Raw genomic sequence first — 12903 nt, forward strand, 5'->3', positions numbered from 1 at the left:
CAAAACCATAAAACTCCTAGAAGAAAAGATCAGGAGTAAGTTCCTTGGTGTTGGTAATGATTTTTGTTGGGGCGGGGGGAGACTGACACCAAAAGCAAAAGAAACTGAAACAAAAATAAACAAGTGGGACTACATCAAACAAAATGAAAAAGGCAATCTACAGAATGAGAGAAAATATTTGCAAATTATGTATCTGATAAAAGGTTAATTTGCAAAATATGTAAAGAACTCAAGCAACTCAATAAAAAATATTTTGTGATTTAAAAATGGACTGAAAATCTGCATAGATATTTTTCCAAAGAAGACAAACAAATGGCCAACAAGTAAATGAAAAGGTGCTCAATGTAACTAATCATCAGGAAGATGCAAATCAAAACCCCAATGAGATATTACTTCATACCTGTTATAATATAAAAGACAAGAAGAAACAAGAGTTGGCGAGGATGTGGAGAAAAGGAACCCTCTTACACCATTGGTGGGAGTGTAAATGGGTGCAGCCACTGTGAAAAACAGTATGGAGATCCTCAAAAAATTGAAAATAGAACTTATCATATGATCTAGCAATTCCATTCCTGGGTACTTTCCTGAAGAAAATGAAAACACTAATTCAAAAAAATATCTTTAAGGACATGCAATGTTCTTGCAGCATTATTTACAATACACAAGACATGGAAGCAACCTAAGCGTCCACCAAAAAATAAAGGGATAAAGAAAATGTGATTATACATATATATAATGAAATACTATTCAGTCATTTGAAAAATTATGTGTATATTGGAATACTATTCAGTCATCAAAAAGAAGGAAATCTTGCCATTTGTTACAACGTGTATGGAACTTGAGGGTCTTATACTAAGTGAAATAAGTCAGGCAGAGAAAGACAAATACTGTAGGATCTCACTTATATGCAGAATCTAAAAAAAAAAACAAACGAACTCATAAATACAGAGAACAGATTAGTTCTGGTTGCCAGAGGCAGTTGGCTGTGGGCAAAATGGGTAAATGTGGCAATAAACAAACAAACAAAACAACTTTTGGGAGGTGTCATCCATTAAAACCCTCACATATGAACACATAAGGATGAAAGAGGATGGATTAGTGATGTTCTTCCTAGTGCAGAATTGGGTAAAACCAATTGGGCACTTTTGGGGAGGGGTCTGGGGAAATGCGAGAGGAGTAGTGGGAATTTCAGGAGATGCACTTTCTTCTTCTTCTTTTTTTTTTAAATTTTATTATGTTATGTTAGTCACCATACAATACATCATTGGTTTTTGATGTGGTGATCCACGATCCATTGTTTTTGTATAACACCCAGGGCTCCATGCAGTAGTGCCCTCCTTAATACCCATCACAGGGCTAACCCATCCCCCCTCCCCCCTCCCCTCTAGAACCCTGTTTGTTTCTCAGAGTCCATAGTCTCTCATGGTTCATCTCTCCCTCCGATTCCCCCTCCCCATTTTTCCTTTCCTTCTCCTAATGTCCTCCATGCTAGCCCTTATGTTCCACAAATAAGTGAAACCATATGATAATTGACTTTCTCTGCTTGACTTATTTCACTTAGCATAATCTCCTCCAGTCCCATCCATGTGGATGTAAAAGTTGGGTATTCATCCTTTCTGATGGCTGAGTAATGTTCCATTGTATATATGGGCCACATCTTCTTTATCCATTCATCTGTTGAAGGGCATCTGGGCTCTTTCCACAGTTTGGCTATTGCAGACATTGCTGCTCTGAACATTGGGGCGCATATGGCCCTTCTTTTCACTACTTCTGTGTCTTTGGGGTAAATACCCAGGAGTGCAATGGCTGGGTCATAGGGTAGCTCTATTTTTAACTTCTTGAGGAACCTCCACACTGTTTTCCAAAGTGGCTGTACCAACTTGCATTCCCACCAACAGTGGAAGAGGGTTCCCCTTTCTCCACAACCTCTCCAACATTTGTTGTTTCTTTCCCTGTCCATTTTTGCCATTCTAACTGGTGTAAGGGGGTAGGAGATGCACTTTCTATTCTTTACAGCTAAGAAAGTGGTGGGTAGGGAAAGTGGATGGAGGGTAGTGTTTTTGGAAAACTTGTTAGCAGGCATCCCTGTTGAGCTGTAACTTCAAGGACATGCAATCCAACAGTGCAACTACCCTTTATATGGAGGCTGTTTTTAAAAAATGTCTTTCAGGGGATGCGTGGGTTAAGCCTCTGCCTTCATCTCAGGTCATGACCCCAGAGCCCTGGGGTTGAGTCCCACATCAGGCTCCCTGATGCTCTCCCCCTGCTTGTGCTCTCTCTCTGACAAATAGATAAAATCTTAAAAAAAAAAAGTCTTTAGTCCACTCAAATCATCTCTTTAAAAACATTCACAAAGATCCTTTGAAGTTATGATTATTCATCTTACAGATGGGGAAACTGGCTAAGGAGGTTTAAGGTCACCCGGCTAGCGAGGCGAGTGGGGGCCACACCCCGACCCCCTGGCTCGGGAGGGCGTCAACTACCCAGACAGGCAAACGGGAGGGCAGGAGGGGAGGCACGCCCGGCAGGCAGACCCACCAGGAAGCGCGAGCCCTGGGGTCTTTAGCCTGGCCCGCCGATCTGGGGAAAGGGAAACGGTCTGCGGAAGGTGGAGCGGGCACGGGGAAGAGAACTCGGTGTCGGGGGAGCCTCTATCTATGCTACGAGCCCTCTCTCGCCCGGTCCCTCCTTCCTGCTCCTCCCGGGCGCCGGAAACGCGGCGGAGCCTGGCCCCGCGCGGCCGCCGTAGAGTCGCCGTTGCCATGGCTCCCAGGGCCCCGTGCGGACGCGCAGGGGCGTGACTGGGAGGCGCGAAGGAAGCCGTCAGGGTCCGGGCCTTGCTTCCCCCGCCCGCGAGCCGGAGACGTGCCATGGGCCGGAGTAAGCGTCCCCTCCCACCTGCCACCCTCGACTGTCCCCCTTCCCGGCGTCGTCCCGGGTCCCAGGGGACACAGACCACCACCACCGCCCCTTCCCGGCCCACCTGGGCCCCCCGCCCTCCGCAGGCCCGGCTGTGCCAGCCTCTCCGCCCACCAGCCCGGCGGGCAGCTTAGCCGCTGCGAGCCTCAGGTTCCTCATCTGTAAGATGGGTGGGCGAGACAGGCAAGCGACTTCATGATAGGGGCCGGTGGAAGGCGCAGGGCTTGGGTCAGACGTGCCGGGTTCGGGCCGCCTGTCGCCCTGCTCGCCCTGCGTGCGGTCCTGGGCTAGTCACGGTCAGAGCTGCAGCCTTCGCCCTCGGGGATGGCAGCGTACGCGGGGGGGGAGGGAGCCCGCTCGGGAGCCCGCCTCCGCCGCCTCCCAGCCTGCAGACTTAGAGCCAGTGACTTCGCCCGTCTGGGCCCAAACCTCATCTCCGAAAGGAGGGCAACGACGGTATTGTTTTACAAACCGGGCTAAGCGTTATCCAAGCGTTTGTTTACGAATACACCCGCAGAATGTGCAAAGTGACGGAATTAACATTTATGTTGGATTGAGCCATTTGCCTGCCAACACCGTTTCCGATCTTACTCTCGTTTGTGACAGTTTTGTACAGTTCAGCCTAATTGCTCACTTACCATAAAAGTGTCATAATTAATTTTTTTTAAGATTTTATTTATTTATCTGAGAGAGAGAATGGGAGACAGAGAGCATGAGAGGGAGGAGGGTCAGAGGCAGAAGCAGGCTCCCCGCCGAGCAGGGAGCCCGATGCGGGACTCGATCCCGGGACTCCAGGATCACGACCTGAGCCGAAGGCAGTCGCTTAACCAACTGAGCCACCCTGGGGCCCTGCACTTTTTTTTTTTTTTAAGATTTTATTTATTTATTTGAGAGAGAATGAGAGAGAGCACATGAGAGGGGGGAGGGTCAGAGGGAGAAGCAGACTCCCCGCCGAGCAGGGAGCCCGATGCGGGACTCGATCCCGGGACTCCAGGATCACGACCTGAGCCGAAGGCAGTCGCTTAACCAACTGAGCCACCCTGGGGCCCTGCACTTTTTTTTTTTTTTAAGATTTTATTTATTTATTTGAGAGAGAATGAGAGAGAGCACATGAGAGGGGGGAGGGTCAGAGGGAGAAGCAGACTCCCCGCCGAGCAGGGAGCCCGATGCGGGACTCGATCCCGGGACTCCAGGATCACGACCTGAGCCGAAGGCAGTCGCTCAACCAACTGAGCCACCCAGGCGCCCAATAATTAATATTTTTAAATCAAGAGACTGAGCTGGATGATGGGGTTTCTGCCCTGGAAGAGCTGATGGGTTGGTGGAAGGGGCAGGTGATTTGTAAATAGTAAAAGCCCCATTCCTAAACCACTTACTGGTATTCCCTCTTCTCTAAAGCAATAGACAAAAAAATTAGACCATCAGCAGTAAAAATTAAAGGCAAACTTTGTTTCCCACCCATGTCATCCTTAGATATTACAAAAGAAAAATGAAAACCTTCGTCCACACAGACTTTGTGTATGAACATTTATAGCATATGCTTTCATAGTAGCCAAAAAAAGGGAAACAATCCACATATCCGTCAACATTTGTTAATGGATTAACCAATTGTGAACTGGACATGGCATGATTCCATTTATTACCTGGCCCCCAACATGTCCCCACTCTGGTAAGAACACTTGGCAATGCTTTGTGTTTCCAGATGTTAATGACAACTCAAATCCTGTGTCCAGCAGGCGACAATGTGATTTGGTATTCCCCCTTCCCCAGTGTATTGTTATTCAAATAAATGGCCAGCAGTCCTTTTGGAAAGGATTGGATCAATCATTGCCATGTACTCTTGGGGACCCTGCCTCTCTTTTAGTCAGTGGGTTGTCAGATAAAAATACAGGCCACCCAGTATTTTTATTTGCTAAATATGGAAACCCTAGTTTCAGGTCCAAAAACTGACTGAGGTCTGGAAACTAGGCAAGAGATTGTGAATTTTTATTGAGCCAATTGTCCTTAGCCTTCCGGTCATCAATCCTTGTTGTAGTTTGATCACATAGATGGCATAGTGCCTTTGTTGGCTGCTCGGCTGTATTGTTCTTAGGAATGTCATGTTCTGTTCTCCATCCCCATAGCCCTCCATGGATGTGGACCACTGGCCACCACTCCAACCTTGTCCCTCATTATGGCATCTGTCCACCTAACTTCTAAAGTTAAATGTCCCTACTTGGCCTTCATTGTTTCAAGAGTCTGTCCTCCCAGTTTCTATCAATTAGCCCACGTCTAGAACAACATCTCCCCTGGTTAGCCTTGGCCTTGTATTCGTCTGGTTTGGGACTCAGGTTAAAGCTGGCCTTGTAGAATTATCTCAGGAAGTATTCTTAAATTTTCTTAAATTCTTAAATTCTCAAATTTTATAGAAAATTCTCTTAAATTTTATTCTATAGTGGGTATGGAATAATACCCACTGTGTACAGTGGGTATTATTTTTCCTTAAATGTTTGGTGGCATTTATCAGTGAAGACATCTGTGCTATGGTTTCTTTGTGGGAAGGTTTGAGTTACGTATTTAATTACTGTAGTAGATACAGGGTTGTTTGGTCTATCTGTGTCTTCCCACGTGAGCTTTGGTAGTTTGTGACTTTTAAGGAATTTTCTCATTTAATCTAAGTTCTTGAACTTATTAGCATGAAGTTCTTACTAGCCTTTTAATACTATATAATCTATATAATGCCGTGCTTTCATTCCCAATAATGGCAATTTATGTATTTTCTTTTTTCACTGATTGGTTCGGCTAGAAGTTTACCAATTTTATTTTTTAAAGCATTTTCATCGACTTTTCTCAATTGTTTCTGTTTCCATTTCATTGAGTTTGGGTATAATCTTTGTTATTTACCTTCTTCTGCTTACTTTGGGTTTAATTTATTCTTTTTCTAGTTTCTTAAGGAAGAAGCTGATGTTTGAGACCTTTTTCCTTTCTTTAGGCATTTAGTGCTGTAAAATTTCCTCCAACTTATGTTTTAGCCATATCCCACACATTTTGATATGGCTTTTCATTTTTTGTTCTGTTCAAAATACTTTATCTCCCTTTGGATTTCCTAATGCCCAGTTTTGTTCTGTTTGTTTGTTTTTTATGGTTTTTTTTTTTCATGTATTCTGGATTTTAGTTGTTTTAGGCTGGAGGTTCAATCTTGACCCTATGACTCCATCATGTCTAGAACCTGAAGTCCCTCCTCCTCTTGTGATTAAGTGCTGGTCCTGGTTCTCTGCCCTCTCTACCCTCTGGTTTCAGGAAGCAAACCTCTTTAGATGCTGCCAGTGTGGTACTCTGGCTTTTTTTAATGTCCAACTAATCACACCCAGGCTTTCTTTATCCAGCAGCAGCCACCCAATGCAACTGTCCTTTAAGTTTTCAAGTTACGATTTCCCCCATATTTCTCTACTACCTGATGTGTCATGTCACACTTACTAGTGCATTCCCTTCCATTAGTATCCTATTTGCTATAGGTTGAATGTTTGTGTTCCCCAAAATTCATATGCTAAAATCTCTTTCTTTCTCTTTTCTTTTCCTCTCTCTTCCTCTTTCTTTCTTTCTTTCTTTCTTTCTTTCTTTCTTTCTTTCTTTCTTTCTTTCTTTCTTATCTTTCCTTCCTTCCTTCCTTCCTTCAGAGAGGATGGGGAGGAGGGGCAGAGGAAGAGGGAGAGAGAGAATCTTAAGCAGGCACCACACCCAGCAAGGAGCCCAACAGGGGGCTCAATCTCACAACCCTGAGATCATGACCTGAGCTGAAACCAAGAGTCAGGTGTTTAACTGACTGAGCCACCCAGGCACCCCTCCTATGTTGAAATCTTAACCCTCAAAGTGATGTATTAGGAGGTGGGCCTTTGGGAAGTGATTAGGTCATGAAGGGGGAGCCCTCATGATTGGGATTATTGCCCTTCTGAAAGAGGCCCCAGAGACCTAGCTTGCTCCTTCTACCATGTGAGATTCCCATCAGTGGGGAAGCAGGCTCTCCCCAGACACCAAATCTGCCCATGCCATGATCTTGGACTTCCAGCCTCCAGAACTGTGAGAAATAAATGTTTCTTGTTTGTAACCCACCTACTTTATGGTATTTGTGTTATGGTATTCCAGATGGATTGACACTGTTCTCTTTGCAACACAAGTGCAAGTGTTAAACATCCCACAGCCACCTTGTGCTGGACACTATCTGTGCTCCACCTCCCTCCAGTGGTGGTGTCCCCATTGCACCTCAGGCAGCAGACTCCGACTCCAGAAGCCCATCTTGGTTAGCATCTGCCTTCACGTACCACTTCTGGTATCCACTCTTCCAGGTTGGGTTCCCCAGGAAGCAGACTTTTTGATGGAGATTAGCATGCAGGAGGTTCATTAGGGAGTGTTAGTGGAGTGGGTAGGGAAGGCAGCAAGACTGGACAGGAAGGATGTTGGGCTGTGATGGGTTTTAACAAAAGACGTAGCTAACCAACCTGGAAACTTCGAAGGACCTCTAAACTGGGAATGGACCTTTCGATTTTCCCAAGCTGAGGTGAGAGGGCTGGGCCATTAGGGCCCCCAACAGCCAGTCATTGGATATGGGCTTCCCTGGGAAGGGGCACGATGTCGGTTGAGGTGTCTCTTCAGCCAAGTGACTTATGAAGAAGGTGGGCAACTGTGGGCAGTCTGCTGGCACAACTCCCAGCAGCTAGAAGAACTGATCATTCAGTTTTGAAGGAGGGAACTGGGCAACACAGCATCTACCATAGGCTGGAGCACCCCTTCCTCATCTGTTTATTGGGCAAATACCTACTCACATTTCAAAACTCAGGTCAGGCTTCTTCTCCACGATGCCTCTTTTGACCTCCCTCCTGTCACTCAGTAACACTGGTCACTCCCCACTCCTTGTTCTCTCTGTGTTCATCACTGCCCCATAACCCTTCACTCATGTTCTTTAATAGCACTCTCTACGTGAATCATTGGATTGGGTCTAGTATGGCTAGCAGTGCTTGCTATGATGACCCCGAGTCAGTCACAAAAGGCAGGGCAAACGAGTAATTCTGTTTTTAAAAGTGTCCATTGAAAACAATTAAAAAAAAGTGTAAATGCTACAAGAGGTGACCTTCTCCTATTTGTCACCCCTTCATCTCTGTTACATTTCTGTTTCATAGATGTATCTGCTAGGTGTTTCAGGATGTTTACAAATTCCGCTGAAATCTGCCCTAAACATATACTATCGATTTTATTCTAATCCAGTGAGATATAGAGGGCTATTTACAAAACATAGTGTAAAGCCTGAATGAATGAACACTTCGTTATTGGCCTTGGGAGTTTCTAGAACTTTGCTCAACACACTGAAAAGCTTCGTAGAAACAAACACGGCCTGACAACTGCCAGTATTCCAGAAACCTTCTCCTTCTGCCCTTTGCCTCACCCCTACCCCAAAGAGTCATTTTATTGACATTCCCTCAAGTTATTGAAAACCCAGTCATCCCACTTCATTGAAAAGAAGTGTAGGCTGGCCGGTGAGTCATGGTTAAAACTTTGGATTCCTCGGCAGCTTTCCATTAGTGAGATAAGTCTGAATCTGTGTTTAAACTGTCAGTGTTCTTCTCAGCCCCTACTGCTCCACTCATGCAGGTCTTGGCAACTGTTGACCCTCCTCTCCTGTGTGTGTGTGTGTGTGTGCGCAAATTAGCTATTCATGCAAAGGGAGTTTCCTCTACCCCCATCCCTTTCAACTGATAGTGATTTTTATCATCTTAATTCTCGTGGTTAGCAGATTCAGATCGTGGGAAGGTACATGCCTCTGAAAGGGAGGAGTTGACAATTGCATGGAAGTGATCAAATTCACACAGGAAATAGCATTGTGAAAAGGGTTTCTTAATTTTAAGAAAGGTGTAGCAAGAGAACATGGGAAGGATATTTGGTATCTGGAGAGGAACCCGCGGGTCTTTAGGGTTGGACAAATCGGAAAATCCTCTAAGACTATAAGAGCTGGAGTGGCCCATGATCGCTTTAGTGTTCCAAGGCCCGGGCCGGCCCCGGTGGGTTGTGCAGATGCTGACGTAGCCATCCCAGGCCGGACCCCCCGTGGTGCTTTAACAAGACACTTTCAGAATTCCTCTGAACACATTGGACTGAACCATACTTACAGATGACAGCTACTGTGGGATCCAACTTGGGTTTATATCTTCAATATGAATGTTCCACTAAGCCTTCCTGGGTGACCCACGGAAAGAATATAATGGACGCTCATGTGTCAAGTTATAATCAAACTGCCAGATAAAATGCATTTTCCTCTCTCGACAAGAGTATCTTTATAACAACCCAGAAGGCTACATTTAATATGTTTCTCAAACTCCTTGGGTTCTGTGCCAGAGCTGGGGAGGAGGGGGACGTATGGGAAGAGCTGGCTCCCCGGCCTACCCCTCCCTTCTCTTCCTATCCCTGGCTCTATCCTGGTCCCTCAAGCCCCTGTATAAAGGCGGATACTCCAGCCTACATATCCATCCACATGGATGGATCTCCAGAAAAGAGCTGCTCGTTGGACACTCCAGGGGGTAGGGATGTCTTCAGGAATGAACCTAGAGAAGTGGCCAGTGTAGGGCTTGGAGGCAGGCTTGGGGCCCCTTGGGCAGAGAATTCTATTGTTCTACCTGGGACATGTTCTGGAGGGAAGGGCATGGGCTCTGGATGGGCACATCCTCCTGGTCCCTTTGACTCCAGGTCTGATGGCAGCAAGGCCTCCAAAACCTAGCCCCCTGCTCTGTGGATTGATATAGTTCAAGTTACATATACCCCACTGGTCACTGAGGGTCTTATTCATAGTAGTGAATAATTCCCACATTTCATTAGGGTAGCTGAAATAACATTGGTTGTGCCATCCCAAGCCCTCGATGCCTGTTGGCATCCTTACTAAGAGAATTCTTGTAGCTGATTACAGAAACAGCTAATACATTTGACTTTACACAGCAGCTTTGCTGTGTCCTCAACTTGGCTGCACCCACATATTCATTATCAGTTGATTTTAGCTGTTAGAACCAACTTTGGTTTGGTAGTGGGATGTGTGGAGAGTAGTTTTAATGCCCAAACCAGGTTTGGTTTTTGGAAAGTCCTTTTCTGCTTAAACCAGCTTGCCTACTAGCTGTGGCCTCCAGAGACAGCAGAGAGCTGTAAGCGGCAGGGACCCCAGTGAGCTGGGGCTGGCAGGACTGCCCTGTTAGCCCCCTTCCCTGCTGCCTCTTTGGCCTGCCCCTCCCCAGGACCCGACGTGCAGCCAGCTCTGCCGGCGAGTTGAGGCAAAACTTAGAACAGCAGGGAAATACCCCAGGTACAGTATTTTAATCTCTGGACATTTACATTTCCCCTGTCTTTCTTCCAAACAACTGTCATGGCAAGCAACCCCACCTCCTTCTACCAGAAATAGCAGGGGTTCAGCTAACTGCATACAACTGATCGAGTTCAAACCTGTTTTCACATTGTTTTTAAAAAGGCCAAGTCGCCTTTTCAGGATGTGGCATGGAAGTAGGGCAGCCGAGGGGACTCCAGAAGAACCGGAGAACTCTGTCTCAGCTAGAGGGGTCTGTACCATTGAGGAGGCCTGAGACGTCTTGAGAGGCTCTTCCTTGCTCCTGTTTGGGGCGGTGTAGCTTAGTGGCTAAGAGCCCACGGTCGACGCCAGACCCCTACACTCACAACCCGGCTCTGGCACTTACCACCAAGACCTTGGGCAAGTTATTTCAACTCTGTGCCTCAATCCCTCATCTGCCAAGTGTAAATACTCATATGCGAACACACGAAAGCATTTCGGACAGTGCCTGGCACTTTGTAAGCGGCAATAAATAAATCTTTATTGTCTCTTGGGCTGGACATGCAACGTTCCACTGTCCACCTAAAATGTGGATGTTAAAATGGATTATTGATGTTTTTATTTATTTTTATTTATTTTTAAAGATTTTATTTATTTATTTGACAGAGAAAGAGAGATAGCGAGAGCAGGAACACAAGCAGGGGGAGTGGGATAGGGAGAAGCAGGCTTCCTGCCGAGCAGGGAGCCCGATATGGGACTCGATCCCAGGACCCTGGGATCATGACTTGAGCCGAAGGCAGACGCTTAATGACTAAGCCACCCAGGTGCCCTTTTATTGATGTTTTTCATAGCAATGGAACACACAAAGGTTTGTCCATTGTCATCACGTCTTTACCTTGAGTGTGTCTCATTAAGGGGATTCCTGTCTTGCTCTTGGATCCAGCCTTGGACCAGGGCATTGTCTCCAGCCCCTTGGTATCCCCGTAACAGGCCAGCCCCCATGCTGCAGGGCACTCCTGTCAGTGGGCCAGGGACTCTCCTCACCCTCCTCCTGTGAGCGGCTCCTTTTCTTCCTCCCAGAAACAGACCGCAGGGTAGCTGCCGTGTAAGATTGCAATGCAACATCTAGGGTGCGCCTCTCTTTTCTCTTCAACTTTAGTAAAATTGATAAATGTCAGTTGAATGAATGGACCTTTCCTTACTGAAATGGTGGGAGATGCTTTCCTGGTTTTACCCTCTGGCAGCCAGACCATGCCTCTCAGTCTGAGTCGCCCTGTCTTGGTCTGTTTAGTGGGTCTCATCCAGTTCAACCTGATATCACCATGGGATTCCATATCAACATTCTCACGGTCATTACCCTCCCACTCTGTCCCTGTCCAGACAGCAAAATGTAGGTAGACCCTGTGCAAAAAAAAAGACAAAAAGCTCTCTGACTAATCACGGTGTCACCAGCAGGAGGCAGCACCTCTCTGTTCTCTTCCCTTTTGAAAATCACTGGGGCCTGGAGGACTGACATCAAACTGGGAAGAAAAACCAATGCATTCCTAATGTAATAACCTGATGATGAGCACAGGGATGGAGATGTAATACGTAACAAATTTTCTTTCAGTCACAGAAGATCTTATTAGACGGAATGCTGAACACAATGACTGTGTAATTTTTTCCCTGGAGGAACTCTCCTTGCATCAGCAAGAAATAGAAAGGCTAGAACACATTGACAAATGGTGCCGGGATTTAAAAATCCTCTATCTTCAAAATAACCTCATTGGAAAAATTGGTGAGTCTTCAGGATTTTGTGCTCATGGTTTCTTTGACATTTTGAATGGGAGAACTTTGGGGGGGGGGCGGTGTGATTCTTAGAGGAAGACAACACGGATGAAAAAGAGCCATACAGGGGAAATAGACACGGCCGGCTCCCGGGAGCTGTGCGTGGACCCTCTCCCGGGGCTCCCGCAGACGCCATCGAGGAGTTGCAAGGGACCCTTAAAGGTGGGAGCATACTTGTTGACCTGCTCATTTATAGCCTGGTTTTGTCTAAGTTTGAAAGGAGAATAGAATCCAGGCGTTCGTCATAGTTTTGCATCACTCCATAGAACTGAAAGGGTTGTGTGCAAGTTGAGTAAACCCTCGGCAGATTGCCTGGGGTGGCTGATTCTGCCGTGGTTATGGAGAACGTGGATGTGCAAGGTATTATTCTCTGTATTGGCCATCAGAGGGGTTCCACAACTACACCCCTGCTCACTGCTCCAGTTTGGAATGGAATGAGAAATAGATCAAAACATCAGCATTATAACTGACAAAACCTTTTGGAGAAGGTGGCTTAGCCTTGCAGCCAAGCGGGCTTCCTAACTGCCCTCAAGTTCCATCTGTCCACCTGGTCTCATGCAGGCTGGGCAGTACGTGGGCCTTGCATAGGGGACGAAAGTGCGTACTCTTTGCTGGCAGGGAGACCCCAGAAGCCAGGAGCGTGGGGGGACTGGCCATGCCCAGTTCCTTCTCCCAGTTCATCCATCAGCTAGGTGGGCCTGCCCCACAATCCCCTGGGGAAGAAAGAGTTAAGTGGCAGAGAGAAGGGAGGGCTGTGGAGTCACTCTGAGGGGGTCCTGCCACCCATAAACAGGAGCGCCCCCCACACTCAGAAGAGCAACCTATAGTTTAGTGGCAAGAAGAGGCACAGGTCCTGATGGGCT

General features: G+C 46.6%; 1 protein-coding gene across 3 annotated transcripts in view; it reads left to right on the forward strand.

The window, feature by feature from the left end:
- The first annotated feature begins 2787 nt into the window (after window positions 1-2787).
- Window positions 2788-12903, forward strand: part of DNAAF11 (dynein axonemal assembly factor 11) — a 70270-nt gene continuing 60154 nt past the window's right edge. For all 3 annotated transcript variants that reach the window (XM_045895862.3, XM_045895861.3, XM_054512448.2), the window contains exons 1-2: window positions 2788-2880; window positions 11823-11990. In XM_045895862.3, coding sequence (XP_045751818.1) covers window positions 2871-2880; window positions 11823-11990 — 178 coding nt within the window. In that variant the 5' untranslated portion in view covers window positions 2788-2870. The remainder of the gene's footprint in view (window positions 2881-11822; window positions 11991-12903) is intronic.

The sequence above is a fragment of the Mirounga angustirostris genome, unplaced genomic scaffold (assembly GCF_029215605.1).
Source record: "Mirounga angustirostris isolate CCGP_5_RB_7025 unplaced genomic scaffold, mMirAng1.0.hap1 SCAF_4, whole genome shotgun sequence".
Taxonomy (NCBI): Eukaryota; Metazoa; Chordata; class Mammalia; order Carnivora; family Phocidae; genus Mirounga; species Mirounga angustirostris.